A 23,376-nucleotide genomic window follows, 5' to 3' on the forward strand; every position below is an offset into this window, starting at 1 on the left:
CACCTGATCCGCGCTGTCCTATGGGTGTGGATTCGAAGACTTTCCGGGCCGGAGCATTGGTTTCCATGCGCTCTACGTGACCCAGCCATCTTAGTCGTTGGACTTTTACCCTTCTGGCTAAGTCTATCCCTGTACAGCCCGTACAGCTCGTCGTTCCATCTTCTCCTCCACTCCTCTTCGATTCATACGGGACCGTAGATAACACCAAGAACTTTTCTCTCGAAACGACCCAAGGTATTTTCATCCGCTTTTGTCATAGTCCATGCTTCTGCACCGTATAGCAGGGCGGGGATGATAAGGGTCTTATATAGCAACACTTTGTTCCCTCGAGAGAGGACTTTACCACTCAATTGCTTTCTTAGTCCAAAGAAACAGCGGTTAGAAAGAGTTATTCTGCGTTTGATCTCAGCGCTGGTGTTGTTTTCTGCGTTTACAGCGGAGCCTAAGTAGACGAAGTAGTTGACCACCTCAAAGTTACGTCTGTCGATGGTGACGTTTTGACCACGACGTCGGTGTTGTATGTCCTTTCTTGACGACAGCATGTACTTTGTTTTGCCCTCATTAACCGTTAAACCCATTTTTGCCGCCTCTGCCTCAATACTCACAAAAGCCCCATTGACATCACGCTGAGTTCTTCCGATTATGTCAATGTCATCAGCATATACCAGTAATTGGACAGACTTTTGAAAGATAGTGCCTCTAGTGTTGACGTGTGAGCTCTGCACTATTCTTTCAAACACGATGTGAAAAAAATCACATGACAGCGCATCACCTTGTCTAACACTTTTTTGACGTCGAAAGGTTCAGTTAAGTTGTTTCCAACCTTTATGGAGCAGCGGCGTGAGTTCTCAAGTGTCATCCTGCACAAACGGACGAGTTTGGCAGGGATGCCAAAACTAGACATGGCTCTATACAGCTCCTTCCTGTATATGCTGTCATATGCGGCCTTGAAATCGATGAAAAGATATTGGGTGTCGATTTGGTGTTCTTGGGTTTTTTCCAGGATCTGCCGTAATGTGAATATTTGATCAACTGTGGACTTTCCTAGTCTAAAACCACACTGATAAGGACCTATCATGTTGTTGACGATGGGCTTTAGACGTTCACACTTTACAGCAAAGAATATTTTATAGGCGATGTTAAGTAGACTGATTACTCTATAGTTGGTGTAGTTTTTCAGGATCGGGCAAACAATACTGAGGTTCCATTCATCGGGCATGCTTTCTTCCGACCATATCTTACAGATAAGTTGGTGCATGCTCCTAATCAACTTATCTACAGCTGCTTTAAAGAGCTCGGCATTCAAGCCATCCGCTCCAGCGGCTTTCAGCTTATATATGGCAATCTTTACTTCGTCTAAGTCGGGAGGACGGGATTGTTGGCTTTCGTTGTCTATGTTGAATGCATCATCCTGCCTGACAGTAAATCCGTCCGTATCCGAGGCTTGTTGGTGCTTCGCAACTATGAAAGCTTTAACGTGGCCAGGAAGTCACCCCGACGCACAACCCCCAACCAATAGGGCCAGATCCTAAGTATAACTCCAAGGATGGGGAGCCGCTCCTTATAGACCTGGGCTTCGAATAAGTCGAAGAAGCCCTATAAGGTGTTCACTAAGTAGTTCAACCTAACTGGAACTGTAGACGCCACGTTAATTCCATCTCGGGATTTCCTCCGCTGTCGTCTGGATAAGGAGAGGTGCCTTAGTGGAAACACCTCTCCCCACCTCTCTCGTTTGCTGTCCCCAACAACTTTCCACTGGGGTTGGGACCCAATATTCAGTTGAGGTACTAGGCACCCGATGTTCACCATGGCATGGTGAGAGTAGGAGTTGATAGACAGAGGTAGGTTTTGAGAAAAACCTGTGGACGCTTGTGTCCTCTTGAATGCACATGTCTACCATTTGAACATCAAAAATCGCCGAGCTTATAAAAACACGTCGAACCTTAGCCATTCCCACAGGCAAAGTAAACAACGAATATATGTAGCTGTAAATTGCATTATACTTTAGGGGCATGAATACCGACACAATAAAAACAAATTTGATTTTCGTACTCTCCAGAACCAAGAAATTTAAAAATTCTGGGTACTTTTTGAACAGAACTCGTATTCTGTTCAAAATAATTCTGATTCAATGAAAGTACATTTTAATTTATTCAATAGTATAGCTCCTTCTTTTTCTCATTCTTGTGTGGGTCTACAATAAAAATGGCCAACAGAAATTCGTATTTTGAATTCGGTCATAGTTTCACAAATTCCAACTGGAAATCAAAATCATACACCATTTGAGATATTTCAAAGAGTTTACTATCGCCTTTATTGGCAATCAAAACATTTATGAATGGAATTGGACTTCGTTCATATGGACACCACGGGTACTTTTGCAGCGGTAGATTATTCAGACCAAATTTTAATGGCCAAGCAATTCATTTTGGCTGAAACGTCCACTATTTCACGTTCAATATTGCCTTTGAGCTATTTGAGCATCTTGTTGAGACGGCTTGACGACATAAACCACTTAAATGAGCGCCAAAGAAAGTGGCCTAGAGATTATAAATCGCACAAACGAAGCCAATCGACTGGCCTATTTCTTGAAAATAATATGTTATGATTGAGCGAAAAAGCTGGCTTTTTACAGTAACTTGACAATCGTTATTGTCGCTGAAAAAATATTTCCCAACAACGCTGTGGATGAAGTATTGATTCATAAAGCAAATACTAATTTTAACAGAGCAATCACGAATATTTTGGTCATTGATGAACCTTGCTCTTTCTTCAGAGCCCAAACGGACAAACGGTCAACTTAATTTTGTAAAAGTTTATACCACGATGCTTACGCACAACACTTCATAATGTGGTCTGAGCGATACCAAATTCTTGAGAACGCAGTTGAATTCTGATTTGAATCATTTATTACGGTCGCATGAATGGCAACTAAATTTACTATTCACTGATACCGGAAGTTCAAAAAACGAATATGTGGATTCAAATTTGTTACTTTAACATGTTATTGCTTGTCTTCTAGTTCGACAATTAGGTCCAAAAATGTATGTAACGCTCTTACGAGTTACGGTGACTAACTCCGAATCTCTGTAGAAATTTTTAATATTTTTCAGGTGTTGCTCATTCGTGTGAAATAATATTGACAATGACAAATCGAATTTATATTTTGGCAAGTTCGTATTAGCAAACGCGATAATTTATAAATGTTTCCATGATTTAGGCTTTTAATACGAATTTACGAGTAATTACTGAATTTTACAGTTTTATTACTAAAGAATAAATAAATGTTGTTAATAAAATTTATCAAATAAGTGTGATACTCACAATTCAATTTTTACAAACACTAGTGTATGATTTAAATAATATTTTGATCACTTTTTCATGAGTATTTTAATTCGAGTGAAAATCGAAACTTGTGAACACAGCCCTGTTAAATAAATTGAAGAACTAAGGTTATTGGTAATATAAAATATAAACCAAGAGTGAGCTTAGCGTTCTATTGGTGTTTTTATTACTACGCTAAATACATACAGTGAATCACAAAATTGATCACGCTTTTCTATGAAAAATGAAAATATTTTGTTTCAAGTCTAAAAAGTAAATGAAAAACTTCAAATTTCTTATGAATATTTTATTTCAAATAAGAGAAATCTTAATACAAACTTAAATAATTGCATTTTCTGTTTTAAAATATCAAATATAAACAAAAAGGAATGTTCAAAGCTTGATCGATTTTAAGTGTTTTCTTTTTAAAAAGCGTTGGATAGTTAATATATTGTGTTTCCCTGGGTTTAAATTTTCTCACGCTGTTTTTATTTTTGGCCAGAGTTCTGTTAAATTTGCAGCAAGTGTTCGATGGGTTTAAGATGTGGGGATTGCGGTGGCCATGTCAACATTGTGTAGCCATGGTCTGTTAACCATTTTTGGTTAATTGCGAATTCCAGCCTCAATTTTTGGTGTCGTTTAGTTAGAAGTGTTTTTTTTTTTACTTTGGCTCTTCTTAAACCAGCGGATCTTAGTGTCCTGCGAACTGTTTCCGCTGAAATGCGAATGTTTTCGTCTTGGTCCAAAGCTCGCTTGATTTGAACAGCTATTTAAAATTTGTTCATTCTTAAATCTCGAACAATTTTCCGTTCTTCAACCGAAGACAAGATTGGCTTTGTTTTTGCAGGGTAAATTTTCAAGATTTTGGCGAATTTAACTGATTGAGCCTTGTGATATTTTCCGGTGTGGTACTCCTTTTCTTAAAAATTCTTCAACCTGCTTTTTTTGGGTTATTTTTATTGGTTTATTGTTCGATACCATTATAAGACACCTGAATCAACAAAATATAAAATGTTCACTTTATCAATTCACAAATCTGAGCACTGAATATTAATGAGCTCTACTTGACTTTTTTATTAAATTAAGATCAATAAATAAGAAATGGAGTCCTTACGATCAAACTCACAGAAACGATTACGATGCAACTGCAAATGCAGTCATATAGTAAAACTAACTTTTCAGTAGCGGAGAATAAGAACCGTTATAAACTGTTAGAAGAGAAAATTATGTAAGGAATATAATAGGAAAACATTTAAAAAGTAGAGCAATTAAAGAGAATTTGTATTTTGTTTATGATAAGCGTAACCAATTTTGTGATTCACTGTATATATCTTACCAAAAATAGAATCAATGCAATTAAACTGATGGACAAAATTACCTTTTTTCATGAGCACAAACAAAACAATACTTTTTTAAAGAACCAAGATTTCCGTAATTCGAATCTCGTCTTTAAAATATTCTCCTTTAAAAATGCTTAAGAACAATACAAAAACGGTGTTCTTAAGGATAAATTAAAAAAACTCAATGTAACTCTTAATAATGAAGTGAATGATAATTTTACAAACTATAAATCTTTCCATTCTAGATACAATTTAAATAAAATTTTAAATTTTTATTAATGTTTTGGAAGTCGTCATTACCTAATGGTGTGTATTTATTTGATTCTATGTGATGTTTTTAGCAAACACTTTCAAAGTTTTACAAGATACGTTTGGGAGAAAATTTTTAGTGATGATATCGAAACCAAACTTTAAATTTAAATATTTGCTCAAGTTTTAAAAATACTTGTTTTCACCATTATTCCTATATTTTTTTAATATTATTTCAAAATTTGGTCCAATAGAATTGTTTAGACAACAACTTCATAACAAAAACAAGACCTACTATCAAATAGTTTTTTGTTGGAAACCGTTTTGAATCAAAGGAAGCAAAGCTTGTCGATCAGTGATATATTATTTGCGACAGTAAATTGTACGAGTAGTTGCATAATTTGAAAACTTAGCGTTGAAGTAATTAAAGAAAATACTTTTAAAAAGATAGAATTCTTTCAAACCCTGGGATAAAATTCTTCTAAATCCTTTCCAGTCACCTTGAAGTCATACATCTTCGTATGCAAAATTAAAAACCCTTAGAAGAGAACAAATCTTTAATCTTCACTTCATATAACGATTTTTGTCTAGAAAACTTTTCGACAAATTAACCTTTTTTCGCCCATCTCACGGGGAAGTATCCTTTTGATACTTCTATTTCAGTATCCTTTCAAGCATTCATCACATGAATAGGTTTTAATTACTGTTTTTGTCCATTACGCCTATATGTTCATTGTTCAATGAGGTTTATCGACCGTTATCGAACCAAAGCAATATTTATTTAAAAACGCACGAAGCATGCTTGGTTCGTCTTTAAAAACAATTCATCTACTAGTAAAGGCAGGTTTTATATACCTTAGCAAAACTCATGCCTTGTACTGTTTTGAAGAAAACGCTTGTTTGAAAACAATTGTTGACAAGTTCAAAATAAACTCACATCCTGTGAATATGGTTGCATAAGAGAGTTTCATCAGTATATCATCCCAAAAAGAGTAGGTATACATGTATATCAAGAAAAACAAATATAAACTTTTTCTTAAACTTTTAACAAATTCACAAACTGAATTTGAAAATAAAAACCAAAACTTTTATAACACAGAGCTGATATATGAAGCCCTTTTATGCCACTCCGACTCCATTGGGGGTTGCAGATGTGAACGGGTTAGATAGGTACATGATCGCATGTGTGTTTGTTTTCCTTTTTAAAGGGTGCACCGAGATAGAAACCCTATCACGTATTCTTTTGGTCACTTAAATTCTATAGGGAAATGAGGAAAACAAATAAAAATGCAAAGTGAGTTTTTGTGTGGGGACGGTACGTATTTGTATTCCAGTGAATCCTTTTTTAGTGTTTTTGTGTGTGTTGGTCCATCCAGAATTTATATATATATACATAAGCCTTCATTCTTGACTCTGGGGGAAATATTTAAGAGTTTCATCGCCATCACAAGTTGTCATTGCCGCTTCTTTTATTGAACTGGGTCTGGGACTGGGACTTACTTTTTAGGAGCAATTCAATATTGCTCTAACTAGAAAATGAAGAAAAATAACTTCTGACAGAAGAGGGATGATGTGATGATGATGGTGGACTGGACCTTAATTTTGCCATAAACATAGGTACATGCATGTTCATATGACCAAACCTCCTGGGCATACATCATTCAATGGTCACAGTTGTTTCACTTTTGTTTGAATTGGTTACGACGGGCGACGCTTGCAAATATCACATTCCTAAATGATTGTCACAATTTTCAAATAAAACCAGGGATCTATATTTTTAATCGTAGCTATACAACATTTCCAACATAAATGAAATTGATTGATGATATCAATATACATTTTTATTGTGTGTTGTGTATGGACTGGACAAGGAGTAAAAAAAGGTATGGTAGATATCAAAAAACAAATACATAGGTGGTAAATTGTTCTCCACTCATCGCATGAATCCATAAAACATTTTTCATGAGTGTAACCAAAAGAGTTAGAAAATAGTTATTTAACTCACAAATTTTAATATTTCTGCATTTAAAAAGAAACAACAAGGAAGGAAGCTATAATTTAAAACAAAAATTAAATTGAAAATTGCTGAATCTATTTTTTAAAACTTTATTTGTGGTTGTTGGTTTTCAAAGGATAGGTTTTTTGAATAGAGTTCTTCGTTAATTAAATCGCATTATTGGTACAATGTGTAACAGTACTTGTGACGTGGTGGTTAGTGTGTAGGAATGACTTAAGTTCAACCCTAACTGTATCACCTAAGTATTTTTTTTACGGGTACTGAATTTTTCGAGGAATTGACAAATCCTCCAAGACTAATTCTTGTCATGAAAAGTGCTTTCGTACTTGTCATCAGGTCCCCATAATCCTTGACATGACTCGCACACAGGAATGGTTCAGCGTTGTAAGTCACTCGGCATTTGTTCTCAACAAATTGATGCGGCACCTAATGTATGTATTGCTAAAATAAAACCAGACTAAGACATGGTTACAGGAGTTCCCTGTAGGAAAAAAATCAAAATAAATCCTTCTCTTTCATCCTTAATATGTATAGGTAAAAGTGGCTGCCCATGATGGAATAGGACTCACATAATGGCCCAGTTTAATGCTTCATTATGATACCACGTGAATCTTGACTTGAGTACCTTACGAAACTGATTATATTAATATAATTGATATCGTTATAGAAGAATTCTATTAGATATACCTAAGTCTTGCGTTTTTGAGCTAGAGCAGGACATGTACAAAGAAGGTGAAGAACTGTTTCCTCTTCTTCCTCATATAGCTTCTTCAAAAAACATTTGAGAATGCGCTTAGCCTAGCGGGTCTACCTATTAGACAATGCTCGGTTATGACGCCGATTATTATCGAGCTTATATGCGATCTGCTTAGAAATTGATTCTAAATACTTAAGAATTACGAAGTGGCCAATGTTGTTGCTAACTCACTGCAATGAAGCTTTGAGGGGAATAGCAGAGCTTGCAGCTATTTGTTTGCTAGGTGTATTAAGAGGAGTTAGGTAGAGTAGGATATCCAGTGTCGCGGATGGGTTCGTGCAAAGCGATCCGCTTACACGTGAACTTTATGTAGTTTGGTTTATAGCATTTTCTAAAGCAATACACCATACGGCCATACAAAAAATAAATTAGGTGGGGCAACAGTCCGTTGAGAACTAGGGCCTTGTGACTTACAACTCTCAACCATTCCTGTGTGCGAGTACTATTGTCAGGGATGGAAGGGACCTACAGTTTTAAGCCGAAACCGAACGGCTAAATTGAGAAAAAACTTTTCATGACAAAAATTACTCTTGGAGAATTTGTCAATTCCTCGCAAGGGGATATTTGTTTTTGATATTTCGTCGATTTCCTTGAAAAGAAGAAAGAAAGTAGAAATAGAAAGAAAGGACAAACAAAACAGGAAGGAATAGGAAAGAAATTCCTTTAGCCTATCCTCGTGTAAACTTCAACCCTTGAAAAAAACTTTAGATGACATAGGCAGTGATCGAACTCAAGACCTCTGGCATGAGAGTCCAATGCACTTTTTTTTTTGTTGTAAATTAATTTTTATTAATTCAATCTTGAACCTATCTTGAAGCTAGGCAAACATTTATAAAACTAGCCTAATTAACCATAACTTACAACTAACTAACTGGTCCCATACGGACACTCTAAGTTGAACAATAATACTTAATGCTCATGCCTTTTGGCCCTAAGATCTATTGAACTTCAATTCCATTTTGTTTATTTTTTTATTCATCACAAAATTAAAAAAAAAAAACTAATATCAATATCCTTTTATATTTTTACTTAAAAACTACTCCTTAAATAGAACTTAAAACTAACTTAAACTACCTATTCTACCTATAATCTACTGAAAACTAGAAAAACCACAGCAGCACATCCAACTATCTAAGGTTTTTTTTGTTTTTCATATTTTGTTGTCTTTTTTTTATTCCACGTTTTTTTTAATTTTTTATATTTTTTTTTTTGTATTTTTATACATTTTTTTTGTATTTGTTTTTTTTTTGTGCACTATGCATATTCTTCTTAAAACTAAACCCTAAAACTATAAAAAAAAATTATGTAAGCCGGTCAAGGCTTAAAACCCCATCCCGACTACCCACTATCAAGTGCCGATTAAAGCCACCAAAACTGGTTCCCCTACTTCACCCTATCAGTTCGCCCCGTTAGGACACAGCCCTACTGAAACGAAGGAGCTCTGCTCCGCCTTGTGCCATGACGTCCCGATTTTACAGGAGTCGCTAATCCACGGTTCGTCGTCTATCGTAGTAGATTAGCGGAACTGCCAAGCTATCCTGTATCAGACCGCATCTATCTAAAAAGAGGAATGCCTCTGGTAGAATGAAGCCGCTCAAGCGTGCACTTTTAAAATACTCGTCGTTAAGATAGAACGCTCCGAAAATTAAATTGTTGGTCGAACACATAGCTCTTGCAACGTGACCTCGAACGAGTTTTATCACGAAATTGTCAATTCTGTTGATTAGGGCCCCGTTGTATAGGATCTCGTTGGAATAGTAATGCACGTTAGAAGATTCGACTCTTCGATATGAGCCGGTACAGCGTCGTAGCCACTGCCGCTTGAACACCCGAAATCATCGGCCGTATGAGGGCCATGTAGCAAATTACCTTCATGCTGGGGCCAAGCCGACTGCTGTAAAACAGCCGTTTCGTCAGAGTGAAGGCTCCTCTGGCCCTGGTTAGAGCAGCATTTATATGTCTGTCAAAATATAAATACTGATCTAACCAGATACCGAGGTACTTCACTACACTTTTGATCGCTAATGGCTTTCGGGCCGTTCTGTACGCAATTAGATCGTTGGCTTACGCAATTGCCTCTTAAAACTACCTATCAGATCGCTGGTGTAAATACTGAAGAGAATCGGCGAATTCACCGCTCCCTGTTGAAGACCATTTTTTAATTAAGAATGTTGTGGTAGAAGTTACATTGCCAATTTTGACAACAAAATTTCTATCATCCAGTCTAACGCACTAACGAACATGCTACGGGTACTACACCATACAGCCATATACATTAGAATCAGTCTAATTACCGATGGGTATATAATTCGGGGTTGTAACTTGTAAGTAAGAAAAGAGAGTTAAGTAGCTTTTTTGGCTCCTTCTTTTATTGCTTTTTAAATTAAGTTTTATATACTTAGCCTCGTCTGAGAACTGTATGCCTTGGGCCTTTATGGTGTTCGGCTATTATTATACCATCTGGCCCCGCAGATTTAAATGGTTCGAAGCTTTTGAAAGCCAATTGTTGCTTGTCTCTTGCGATCGGAACTTGTGGATATGGTACATAAGTTAGAGTTTGATACTAAAGGGATGGCTTTTAAAATTATTACTTATTTTTTATACTCATTAATTAGTTTTGAAACTTGCTGATTCGCTCCGCTTTGCATGTGTTAACAATCGTGAGTTTTGTTAAATACAAAAAAAAAATATTAATACAAAAATTAAACAACACACCAATCTATCTGACAAATTTTGGATTTTTCCGAATGTTACGACGTTTCTCTAAATTTGTTTCATCATTTAGAAAAAATGTCTTTCTTTTTTAAATGAATTTATTGTAAAGCTCTGCGGCAAAACATGTACCCGGTCTTTTCTTCATGCGCAAACACATATAAAAAAGCAGTTTTCCCTACAGCTTTTTCGTAGCATTCGATGATTAAAGTGTTTCCGCAGTATCAATAAGCCAATGCTCATCTTTTTCACTAAATTTAGCAATACTAGTCGAAGGTTTTTCCCAATCAGCATAAAATAGATCCTCCATTAGTGATTGATAAAATTCGGTTTTTTCTCAAAAATTCTAATAAAGTCAACATGAGCTTATAGCTCTTTAACATAGTTACTCCAAGAATCATGTTCGAGTTGTACATTTTGAACTTCTTCAGAATTTGTATCATTCTTTCATGACATGATTTTTCAGACATGGAAAAAAAACGACTATATTTTCGTAATAATATTTGTCCATTGTTATGCGTCTAAAAGTGCAAGGCTTTTACTTACTTACTTACTTAGGTCCTAAAAACTGTTAAGTCTGTTGGGGACCCCTTAAGGGGCATAGGGCCTCTACTACGCCTATGCGCCATCGTGTACGGTTTCCGGAGATGTGTTACAGCTCCCTCAAACTCTTGCCTAGTGACGCTGATTCCGCCTCGACTGTCCTGATTTTAAAGGTCATGTTATCTTTATAATGAGCCGAAACCCGATTGTTTAACTTTATTTTCAAATAAAGTTGTTTGGTTGAATAAGTTTCAAAAAATTACACGAGGAAACGTAAGCAGAGAAAATATGGTCTTCAGTTTTATATATCGACAATATTTAGATTGATGTATTATTAAAACTAAGTATCTGGCATTTTTATGATAAATTTCTTTCTCTACAAAACAAAAACAATGAAAACAAGCGCTTGTCGAAGTGTTAACTTTTAATTGAAATTCTTTAAATATAACAACTAAAAGACTGGATCCATCCATGCATTTTTCAAAATGGCAGTGTTGACAGATTTGTTTCAACAAAATATTGATTGATAATAGTATCGCAAGTCTCACCTATACAAAAAAAAAATTGTAGTCCCTTTCTTTTTATCAGTTGCATGAAATTAAGCTATTTCCACTGAAACGAACCACTTTTTTGTTCGACTTCATCCATTCGACAAAATGAGTTTCCTTATAACCTCACCAGCATCCTCAAATTTTTATTTCTACCCCTTCCACATGTCTCTTCCCATGAAAGCAATTAAATCCTTTTTAATCTTTGTATTTCTTTCTCCCTATATTGAAAACCTTACAGGTATTACGACAGTAGAACCAAACGTATTCACAACTTGCATCCCAGTAGCTGGGAACTATACTGGAGCTGTGTTCGCACCAACAACCATTGTTAATGCTACCACAGATACGTTATCTGGCTTCGAAGCAGCCGGCTATGCTGCCTATTCTACAGCGCTGAGCGTAACAATAGCAATCGGATGCAGCCTCCTCATACTGAATGTGTTAATATTCGCCGGTGTGTACTATCAACGTGACAAGACCCGACTGGAGGTGAAGACACTGCAGAAGCAGTATCAGCAGCGCGGAATGCACCAACAAGTGGCTTTCGATCCGATTAAACACGCCCATTATCACATGGGACATTCGCAGAGTGCGAATGTCATCGTCGACGTCGAGAACCACGATCAGGGTGCTATTCTGTTATCGGGTGATGTCAAGCCCCCGCCCCACATCTGTTCCAATGCAATGCAAATCAACAGCAGTTGTGGCATCCAGACAACGAAAATTCCATCGAATGCAGTGAGTGCCGCAGATGTCAGCAATGTCAGTAATAGTGGAAGTAATGTCACGTACGCTGTAAGTAGTAAGCAGCAGCACCAGCAGCAGCAGCATCAGCAGCAGCACCAGCAACAACAACAACAACAGCACCAACAGCAGCAGCAGCAAGCTCCTTCGTCCCGTGAGCATATGCAACTCAAAGGAACACAAACATTCGGCAGGAATATGAGTATCGGAGGTGGTGGTGGGGGGAATGTGGTCGGTGGCGGAGGAAATGCAAACAATGCTTACAATCCGGGAATGATGACTTTGCCAAAAGTGGGTGCGATGCATCACTCGAACTCAATGAATTATGGCCGTAACTCCACTGGTATGGGTGGTGGAGGTGGTGGTGTTGGTGGCAATGGAAATAGTAATGCTGCCGGCGGTGGTGCTGGAAACACAATCGTCAACAATTCTGGAGACTGCATGACTCTACCTAGAAATTTGTCATCTGCATCACGTCATAGCGTGGGTAAGTACCACAAGAAACCTCAAATCCCAAAACTTTTTATTTTTGCAGCATATGAATGTTAAATTTAGTGCATTTCGTTTTTGGTACAGGAATTTCAAAAATTTAAGAATAGAAATAGAACACCATCTTGGATAATTGGATTCTAAGAGACACATGAGTTAAATATATGCAAATCTTATCTTTAATATTATTTTTATTATCTGCAACGATTTTTCTAGCGCGCTGTTATATAAATTTAGTTTTATTAGGTTTTTAAGAATATAACACCCAAAATGTCCTGACCGTGCAGTCTATAAACATAGAACTAAGGGAAAACAAATACAAATAAGGCAATAACTCTGGGGCTGTCGTAAAACACCAGAAAAAAAATAAGTAGCGATGTTAGAGCTGCTAACACTCTAGGAGTTAGGACCTGGGGATAAGGCCATCCATCCATCCTATCTCCTAATATAAAGGTTACGTTTCATTTGGAAGTATAAAAATGCTTCTAAGTTTATGTAAGTTTTGCGTTTTTTACTTTATTTTTTAAGGACCCTTATTATAAAAATGCGAATAGCTGGAAGGAATGTTGCTTATTTTTTTTTGGTTGCTCTTTTATTTTAAGGAGTTTGCAAAGTTATAAACTAAACTTGCGGGGTCAAAAGGAATCCAAGAAGAAAAGAAGGGATAATAACATCTATGGAGAGTGAGGGAAGAAGGTGGGATGCACTGATAATATATTATATAGCTCGTAAAATGTTTTATTGGAGAATTAGTGCTAACATTTTTTGGGTCAGGAAAAATTCCAGATTCTCTCGGTTTAGGCGTTTATCGGTGGTTTATTTTTAAATCTAGGTGAAAATCTAGGGTGAGGAGAAGGGAGTTCAGGGATTTATTTGCAGGCTGACAACACATCAAAACATACAAAATATAAACAAAAAATTCGATAAATTTTTTTTTTAAAATACATTTATTTATTTACCTAATACAAGTTGTTGAGAATAATAAAAAAAAAAAACTGTATTTTCAATTAAAATCTCTGGATTTCCTGAATCTACATTTCAAACAAGCATTTCATCGAATAATATGGAATTTTTGTTTTCAAACGAATGAGATGAGAATATAGCAAACAATCCATTACTAGAAAATAACTTTATTTTTTATTTTCCTGATCCAAATATTATTTTTTTTTCTTAAATATCATGTGCCTTCATAATTGGCCATTTTCACAATGAGTTTGAAAGTGATTTCCACAAAATCAGTGAAAGCAATTTTTGCTCGAGTAAATTAGTTTTGATGGCTTTTCGAAATATGGAAATAGGCGATTGCTGTAAACTGTAATATGTTTTTTATTTGTTTAACTGAAAAATATTTGCTGAATTTGAGATTTAAAAAGTAATTCCCTTAACTATTCCCTTGGGTATTGATTCCCAAGCCAGTGTGGCCATATTGACTTGGTTGGGGTCAGATTTTAATGGAATTTTTACTGAATTTAGTATTTATAGTCTTTTTTTGGATTCTTTGCGATACTAAGAAGGATATTTTTAAAAATAATGGTTTTGATTGTTTTTCCTGTTCAAAACTGCAGTGGAATCGGCTAAGGTGATAAGTGATTAGTACTTTTTTATACTTAAATTTGGTAAGCGCGATTTTGCTTTATTCAACTCGGTCTCAGAATTACCAATGAGAATTGTACAAACTTTTTTTTTCATAGTGATTTTTCAGATATGGAAATAGAAAAAACCGATTGTCTTTTATGTAATAATATTCGTCCATTCTTATACGTCTAAAAGTTCAAAGCAAATGACAACTTTGTTAGAAATTTAAAAAAAAGTCAAAACAGTCATTGAGTTCACCACACTTAGAAATAATTTGCACATCGATTAAAATTGATATTAATAAGTCAAAAAAATCCCGAAAATTCCACGTAAGCATAGAAAGATATTTAGGATTTTTGTCGAAAATTTCAGTTTTGAGGTTGTAACCTTGGAGAATGCTACAAAAAGAGTTTGGCATATAGATCTGTTGCGGTAAAATTTACCACTAAAAGGTTCACTTACCTATTTATTCCTTCCCTACCCTTTTTCAATCAGCCTTTTCTTTGTGGCTTTGAAATACTGTAGTCCAAACTTGGTTTTCATCAACTAGAGTCCTGCTCTTAAGTATTTTGGAAAAGCAGTTAAACTAGGTCCTCGAATTTGCAAAACAAAGTTGTGGGACGGAGCATTGGTTTCCATGCGCTCTACGTGACCCAGCCATATTAGTTGTTGGACTTTTAACCTTCTGACTAAGTCTATCCCTGTACAGCCCGTACAGCTCGTCGTTCCATCTTCTCCTCCACTCCCCTTCGATGCATACGGGACCGTACACTTTGGTCCCTTGAGAGGAGTCTTTACCACTCAATTGTTTTCTTAGCTCAAAGAAACATCGGCTGGTGTTGTTTTCTGTGTTTACAGCGGAGCCTAGGTAGACGAAGTCCTTGAATACCTCAAAGTTACCTCAGTCGATGGTGACGTTTTGACCAAGAAGTCGGTGTTGTATTTCCTTTCTTGACGACAGCATGTACTTTGATTTGCACTCATTAACCGTTAAACCAATTTTTGCCGCCTCTGCCTTAATACTCACAAAAGCACCATTGACATCACGCTGAGTTCTTCCGATTATGTCAATGTCATCAGCATATGCTAGTAATTGCACAGACTTTTGAAAAATAGTGCCTCTAGTGTTGACGTGTGAGCTCTGCACTATTCTTTCAAGCACGATGTTGAAAAAATCACATGACAGCGCATCACCTTCTCTGTTAAGTTGTTTCCAACCTTTATGGAGCAGAGTGAATTCTCCATGGTCATCCTGCACAAACGGACGAGTTTGGCAGGGATGCAAAAACTAGACTAGAGCTCTATACAGCTCATCCCTGTAGATGCTGTCATATGCGGCGTTGAAATCGATAAATAGATGGTGGCTGTCGATTTGGTGTTATTGGGTTTTTTTCAGGATCTGCCGTAATGTGAATATTTGATCGACAGTGGACTTTCCTGGTCTACAACCACACTGATAAGGACCTATCAGGTTGTTGACGATGGGATTTAGACGTTCACACTTTACGGCAGAGAAGATTTTATAGGCGATGTTAAGTAGACTGATTCCTCTATAGTTGATGCAGCTAAAAGGGTCAGGATCGGGCAAACGATACTGAGGTTTCATTCATCATCCATGCTTTCTTCCGACCATATCTTACATATAAATTGGTCCATGCTCCTAACCAACTTATCTCCAGCTGCTTTAAAGAGATCGGCATTTAAGCCATCTTCCGCTCCAGCGGCTTTATTAGACTTCAGCTTAGATATGGCAATCTTTACTTCGTCTAAGTCGGGAGGACGGGATAGTTGGCTTTCGTCGTCTATGTTGAATGGATCTTCCTGCCTGACAGCGGAATTCAGTTTTTCGTCGCCGTTATACAGTCTGCAGAAGTGGTCCTTAAATATCCTCAGCATTGACTATGGTTCCACTATGGTGTTTCCACTCTCGTCTTTGCAGCCTTTAGTTCTATGTTTATGTACCTGTGAATTTCGTTTCACCTGTTCATAAAACTTTCGAACTTCATTTCTGCTTTTAAAACGCTCAACATCTTCGACCGCACGCTTCTCATGCCCTCTCTTTTTCCTTCTGAGAAGTCGGTTTTTTCTCTCGCCTCTTCTGCTCATATAGCTCATGAGCAGCTCTCGTCCTTCTATGCGTCGCCTCTTTGCGTGTCTGTTGTTTGGCTGCATTTGCCTGCTGACATTCCTCTTCAAACCAGGGGTTCCTTGTTGGTGGTTTCTTGAAACCCTGCACATCAGAGGCGGCTTCCCTGATTGCATCTTATATTGTGTTGGCAGCAGAGAACTTTTTCGACAGGTTACTTTGAACTCGGTCGGAAAAAGATTTGGCGATCTCTTGCGATTGTAGCCGTTCGACGTTATACCTTCTTCTCCCAGCTTCTCCCTGTTTTGCCTTGGGTCCGGAAACCCGAAGTGCTACCTTGGCTACAACGAGGTAGTGGTCCGGGTCGATGTTAGCTCCTCGGAAAGTTCGGACATCCATGATGCTGGAAGCGTGTCTGGTTGACGGTAGATTGATCTGGAGAACTCCAAGTTCCTTTGTGGATGTTAAGGTGTGGGAAATGTGTACTAGCTACAATGGCGTTTCACCCGCAAAACCTATGAGCCTGAATCCGTTGTCGGAAGTGTTGTCGTGCAGACTGTTTTTCCCGATTATACCACCAAAGATGTCATCCCTTCCTAGCTTTGCATTAAAATCGACCAGGACAATTTTAATATCGGAGCTAGGACATTGCTCCTATGTTTTGTCTAAGAGCACGAAGAACATATCTTTGGTGCTGTCATCTTTCTCTTCTGTGGGGGCGTGCACGCATATCAGGCTAATGTTGCCGAATTTAGTCTTGATGCGAATGGTCATGAGGCGTTCATTGATGCACCTATAGCTTAAGACTTCTTACTTAAGTCTGGCTCCAATGACGAAGCCGCATCCAAATAAGCGCTGTTGGTTTTAGTGGTAGTAGTCACCATAGTAAATATCGCAGTTTTTCATCCTCTTTTTGCCCGGCCCATCCCATCGTATTTTCTGGATGGCGGTGATATCTGCTTTATAGCAGTCTAGGGCTTTCGCTAATTCTTCGGCCGCACGTGGTCTGTTAAAGGACCTAAAACTCCACGTGCATATCGGAAGTTCGTTGTCCTTAACTGGTTTGAGTAGGTTGTCAACAGTAAATCCGTTCGTATCCGAGGCTTGTTGGTGCTTCGCAACTATGAAGTTTTTACGTGGCCAGGAAGTCACCCCGACGCCGACGGCACAATAAAGTTATGCGAATTATTCCGAAATCTAATATTTTTTTTGTCTGGACTTATAATTAAAAGTCGTAAAATTTTGCATTCGTACACATAATTCACTTCAGTAATTCGACATTTAAATTCAACTTTAAGACAGTTTGAAACCCGTTGATACTCCAAAGTTAAAATTTCGTAATAAGCCATTGCATTAGCACACTTTTATTAAGCTTGAATAAATGATTATTTCAAAAATTGATACTAATAAAAATATTATACTGAAATTTTTCTCTAAAAGTTCCGAACCTATTTTATACATACATTCTCTAAGTATGTATGCAAAGATAATTTGTTTCATACACATATTTGAAAGTAGCAGCATTTTTCCTCCATCAATTTTTTGATTAGATTGTCAATATCATGGAGTTCTTCAGTGGACGTTCCCAAATACCTATGTCTATGAAGTTGACATATCAATTATATTTTTCATACGAGGACTTGTATGCATAAACAAGGATGAAAAAACCAAATAGGCAGATAGTGAAGTAATCGATTAATATACTTACCCTGGAGGCCAGTATACGAGTTAAGTCAATGTATTTATGACATATTTTTTATAAATTCGAATTTGCACTACAAAAATCTGTATGCTCTCAGAGCAGTATTCGTGAATCTCTACAACAGAAGTAAAAAAACGCATGTTGATTGCGTTTTTCCATAAAATTTGTACTTTGAATGTAAAATACTTTAATTTAGAACTTATTTAGACGATATATGGATAGCTGACAATATTTAAAACTTGTCAGTGAAAATAAAAGCACAAAAGTGTTTAAAGATGGATAGAAGTAGTATAATTAAGAGCAATTGACAGTGGGTTGTTATCTTGAACGCTAAAAATTGTATATGGTATTTACCTCACTTGTAAATCAAAAATAAAATTCCGGAATTTAAAACAACTTATGTAGGTGAAAAGCGCCTTGAGTGAAAATCGTGGAATTTAGTGTTGGATCAAAGCTAAAGTCTCCAATGGCGATTTCTTACATAATTTTTAATTATACTGGATCCAAATTATCTTAGAAATAGCAAGGTCTCTAGGTTGTTCAGAAGCCTACAGCTTTTGCCAGAATATTAGGAACCAAAAATACTCCATTTACCAAGATCGGAATCTTTCGTACGTTTCACTCTCCATTGTTTACATTGTTGTATTTGTAATTTTGATAATTAGTCCATGAATAGATGTGAAAACAAACAAAAAAAACGATGCCGTGGGCCAGCGGCACTTTGCAAAGCAAAAACAAAATGGGGAGGTTAATAAGTTTTTTTTTTAGATTTTTCTTTTTACTTTTTTCGATGAAAAAGTCAGTTTTTAGCTTTGGTAGGTAGCTAGAAATGGCGATCTCAATGCAACCTAGCCTGAGATCCAATTAGAGCTTTAGTGCGCCGTTTTGATACCAAAAACTCGTTTGACCTTTGATTGAAAGGGATAGATTTATAGAGAAGCTTAATAGCGATTATGTTAAAGCCATTTTGTCGCATTGAGAAAAAAGATTAGGTCTCTAATCTTTATCTCAGATAGCTCATCAAGTTCGTGAAAGAATGTTTTTCCAAAGTATTTCATTCTAGTGTTTGCCAAAGCAGGACATATGCAGAGGAAATGGATTATCGTTTCACTTTCTCTTTGGTCACTACAACTATGGCAAAAGGTGTTGTAATAGATACCCAACTTCTCTGCATGAGCTCCTATAGGCCAATGTCCGGTACAAACCGCAACAATACTGGCTATATCTTGCCTTGGCCTGCATAGAAGATCGTTTGTACGGGTTTTATGATAGTTGGGCTATATCTTCAAAAGGAATGTTAATGGTAAACATTAACATATAGCTCCGCAAGTGAGCTATGAAGGGCCGATCCTTGCCTGGCTAGCTCGTCAGCCCGTTCATTTCCCACGATACCACTATGGCCCGGAACCCAGATCAGGGTGACACCGAGGTTAATATTCTGGCTCGCAAGCTCATCGCGACATGATGGTTAGTGCGATGGACTGTTTAAGCTCATCGCGACATTGCTGGACCAATTTAGATGAGGATATGGCCGAGCTAATGGCTTTGACAGCTGCCTGACTGTCTGTAAAGATAGCCGCCTTTCGGTTTTGGTTTGGGTTTTGTTTAAGTATCTTACATGCGTCTCTTATTGCCAGCAGTTCAGCCTGAAAAACGTTAGCAAAGTCAGGAAACCTAAACTATTTGGCTACATTTAGGGACTCAGAAAAGATCCCAGAACCAACTCCACACTCCATCTTTGAGCCGTCAGTAAAGATGGTTGTGTCGAAACCTATCGTCACGATGTCATCCTCCTAATCTTCTCTGGATGGAAAAATAACCTTAAAACCCTTACTAAGGCTCAAAGTAGGAGTGCAGTAGTCAGTGTCTACCGAGATAATATCTGAGAGAATCAATTTCGTTGTGTTGCTGTGACCATAAGGTTTTGACAACCAGCTGTTTGATTCCTTCAGCCTATGCGATGCAGGAAACTATGTATTTAGCTTTAGTTTTGCAGTAATTTTGTTGGTAGCGAATCAATGTACATTTTTGTCTTGAAAAAAGCATGTTCAACATCAGTTTAATATAATTTTTAAACTCATTTACCGCAATCACTACGAAATTCTTTAAATTTCATAATTAACTTCCGATTGTTGTATCAAAGATGCGTTCGAAGAACCATCAAGTTAAGGGTGCGAGCGCAATTTATTGAATTCAAAATTATTTTTGCAAGTAATTAAAATCTGTATCAATTTAATTAATCCAAGTATATTTATAGTTTGTTTTTAATGATTTAAGTTTGCAACTATTTTTCAATTCCATTTTGATTAATAAATATTAAATTTAAAAGAAAAGAAGAGTTATAAATAGTTTATCACAAAATGAAAACGTCAAAAAATCGTTCTGGAATCATGCACAACTCATTCAATAGATCATGTAATCGACATGATTGAATGTTTATTGTTGACGTACAGAACTTTCTTTTAATGAATTCCCACAGTTTAACGAAAAATACAATTTTCATTCATTCCTTAAAAATGTTTAGTTACCAAAGCTCAAGTTTACTTATTTTTGTTTAAAGGGTGTGTTTAGTAAAAATTCTGCTAATAATGAAAACAAATTAATGAGTTTCACTTATATGTTTTTGTTTTTCTTAATATAATAAATACTACCGTAGATTACTTTTTATAAATGCAGAACATAGAAACAATAGTTTTCAGATATAAAGCAGAGGTTAGCTTAGAAAAATATTTTTAAGAAAGCCAATAATATTTAAGGTATGTTCATTAAAGAAATTTCCACTTCGGCAAATCTTCATCAACTTTTTAGAAACAAATTAAGCAATAATTGCAGCCAATTATTGGGTGTTCGGTTTCCCAATATTGGAGTAAAAAAAAGTTACTGAAATCAATTTATTGTGATCATTAATTGGTATTGTGTCTAACCATATTGATTATTTCTATTCCTTAAAAATGTTTTACACAAAGCAACTTATTTTTAAAACATGGTTCCCTCAAATTTGTATTCCACCATCTAAATACAAACAAAATTCTAACTCTAACATAGTCCCCCAAAAAGAAATTTTAAGGAATATTTCTGCAAGAAACAAAACTAAAATTTGGTGTTGCAATTACCGAACTGCTTAAATAATGAAAATACTTATAAAATTGAGGAATCTAAGCTAAGTAAAGTTGGAAATGGAACTTCACATGCTTCTCGTAGCATTGTCTGTACAAAAAAATACGGAGGACCCACCTATTGTTTCCAACCTGAACTTCTAACGTCGCCAACAAAATGCTTTAAGCAAACTACAGCTGACAAACTTGTCTGTTTTGTAGTTTTACAAAATATTTTGAGTTACACTTTTGTCCATCTCCAATTATACTCAAATAATTTAAGTAAACACAATACAGCACTAATAAATCATAATTTAATATGCATTTACAATATTTATTTGGATTGAAATTAAAAAGCTATACAGATCTTCCAATTTAAGACCATGTCAGCACTTTAGATTCTGGTGGTTCGTATTGTTTCGTTTTTGAACGAAGGCCAAAATGAAGCATTTAGATGTGCCTGAGAACTAAAATCAAGCATTTTGATGGGCCGGAAGACTAAATGTGAGAATGTGTTTGGTTTTTGTATCATTTCACTCAAACTTTCTCACATTTAGTGTGCAGTTAGCTTGTAGGCAAACCGAAATATCAGTCTGAGATTCCGATCTTGGTAATGGAGTATTTTTGATAGGAAATACTTTATTTTTGTAACGTCAATTGTCAATTCAATATAATGACAAATAGTTCTTTCTTTATATTTGAAAGTTAGTATAAGTTCTGAAAATTTTGGAGCCCTTTTGCTGCATGTCCATAAATAGGAAAATTTGATTTAAACTTCATCAAAAACAATACCTTTTTGAAAAAAATGTCAATTGATTTTAGTTGTTTGTATAGAATTTTGTAAACAACTTGGATTTTTTGATGTCAGAATCTCAGAAATTAAAAAAAAACATCGGAAGATAATATTATGACTTATTTGTAATAGTAGTACCCGTGGCATGATGGTTAGTGCGCTGGACTGTCACGCAAGGGGTCTTGGGTTCAATCCCTGCCTGTGCCACCTTAATTTAAAAAAATTAATTTTCGCGGGTACTACCTCTTGCGAGGAATTGACAAATCCTTCAAGAGTAATTCTTGTTATGAAAAAGTGCTTTCTCAAACTAGCCGTTCGGATTCGGCCTTAAATTGTAGGTCCCTTCCATTCCTGACAACAGTACTCGCACACAGGAATGGTTGAGAGTTGTAAGTCACTAGGCCCTGGTTCACAACGGACTGTTGCGCCACCCCATTTGATTTGATTTGTAATGACAAAATAACCGAAACTAAAGCCATGACGTCGCGTTCAGAAAAGAAATCAAGTCCGTGCCTTTCATCTCGTAAAGTTCACCAAGAGCTTTAAGCAATGTCCTTCCCAAGCTTAACATTGTAAAACTGGCCAGAGTAATACATTTACATGGAAAGTGAATCACAGTTTCCCTTCATGTTGGGCTCCACAACCACGGCACTGAGTATTGTAAGGGATACCCAACTTTGCTGCATGCTCACCTACCGGCCAGTGTCTGTTAAATATTGCAGTGTCCTGGCTATACCATACCTGGGTCTGTATAAAAGTTCCATATAACGGTTTTTGTTATATGTCGGCTATATTTTCCTAAGAGTACAGTCAGTTAGACTATTCTACATGCGGTTGGATTATGTTAGAAAAATTGAGAGCATTTTCAACTTCATAGCTCTAAGAGGAATATTTACCCTTTCCGCAAGTGAGCTATGAATGGCCGCTGCTTTCCGTGCCTTCAACCCCAAATAAGAGTGACACAAGAGGCTGGATTTTTCATTCTGACATTGCTGGAGCAGTAAAGAGGATGTTGTGACCGAATTGATAGCTATAACAGCCACCTGGCTATTAGTGTTTATAGCCTTTTTCTATTTTTGTTTAAATTTAATTTCAGTATTTTGCATGCTTTTCTGATTGCCAGTAATCCAGCTTGAAATACTAGTCAAAGAGACTAAGAGACATTTAAGGACTCAAAGAAGATTCCCGACCCAATTCAGCACACTCCATATTTGACAAATCAGTAATTCGTGAATCGTTTTAATAAGAACGTTACTTCTAGGAAGGTAGCAATAGTAAATTCTCTTTTAAATGAATCATCTCAATGAGAAACAGGTCCGTCTTAGTAGGCTTGGATTGGAGATATTCGTGCTATTATTCTTCTAGCGCACATTCTTCGAGAATTTCCCTGATATTGGTA

At 36.5% G+C, this 23,376-nt stretch overlaps 1 protein-coding gene across 1 annotated transcript in view; it reads left to right on the plus strand.

Annotated features, from left to right (window-relative positions):
• Positions 1–23,376, plus strand: part of LOC129953762 (neuroligin-3) — a 276,340-nt gene that overhangs the window by 135,388 nt on the left and 117,576 nt on the right. Inside the window, exon 10 of the mRNA XM_056067200.1 lies at positions 11,732–12,724. Within this exon, the coding sequence (XP_055923175.1) occupies positions 11,732–12,724 (993 nt within the window). The remainder of the gene's footprint in view (positions 1–11,731; positions 12,725–23,376) is intronic.

Source organism: Eupeodes corollae, chromosome 1, assembly GCF_945859685.1.
Source record: "Eupeodes corollae chromosome 1, idEupCoro1.1, whole genome shotgun sequence".
Taxonomy (NCBI): domain Eukaryota; kingdom Metazoa; phylum Arthropoda; class Insecta; order Diptera; family Syrphidae; genus Eupeodes; species Eupeodes corollae.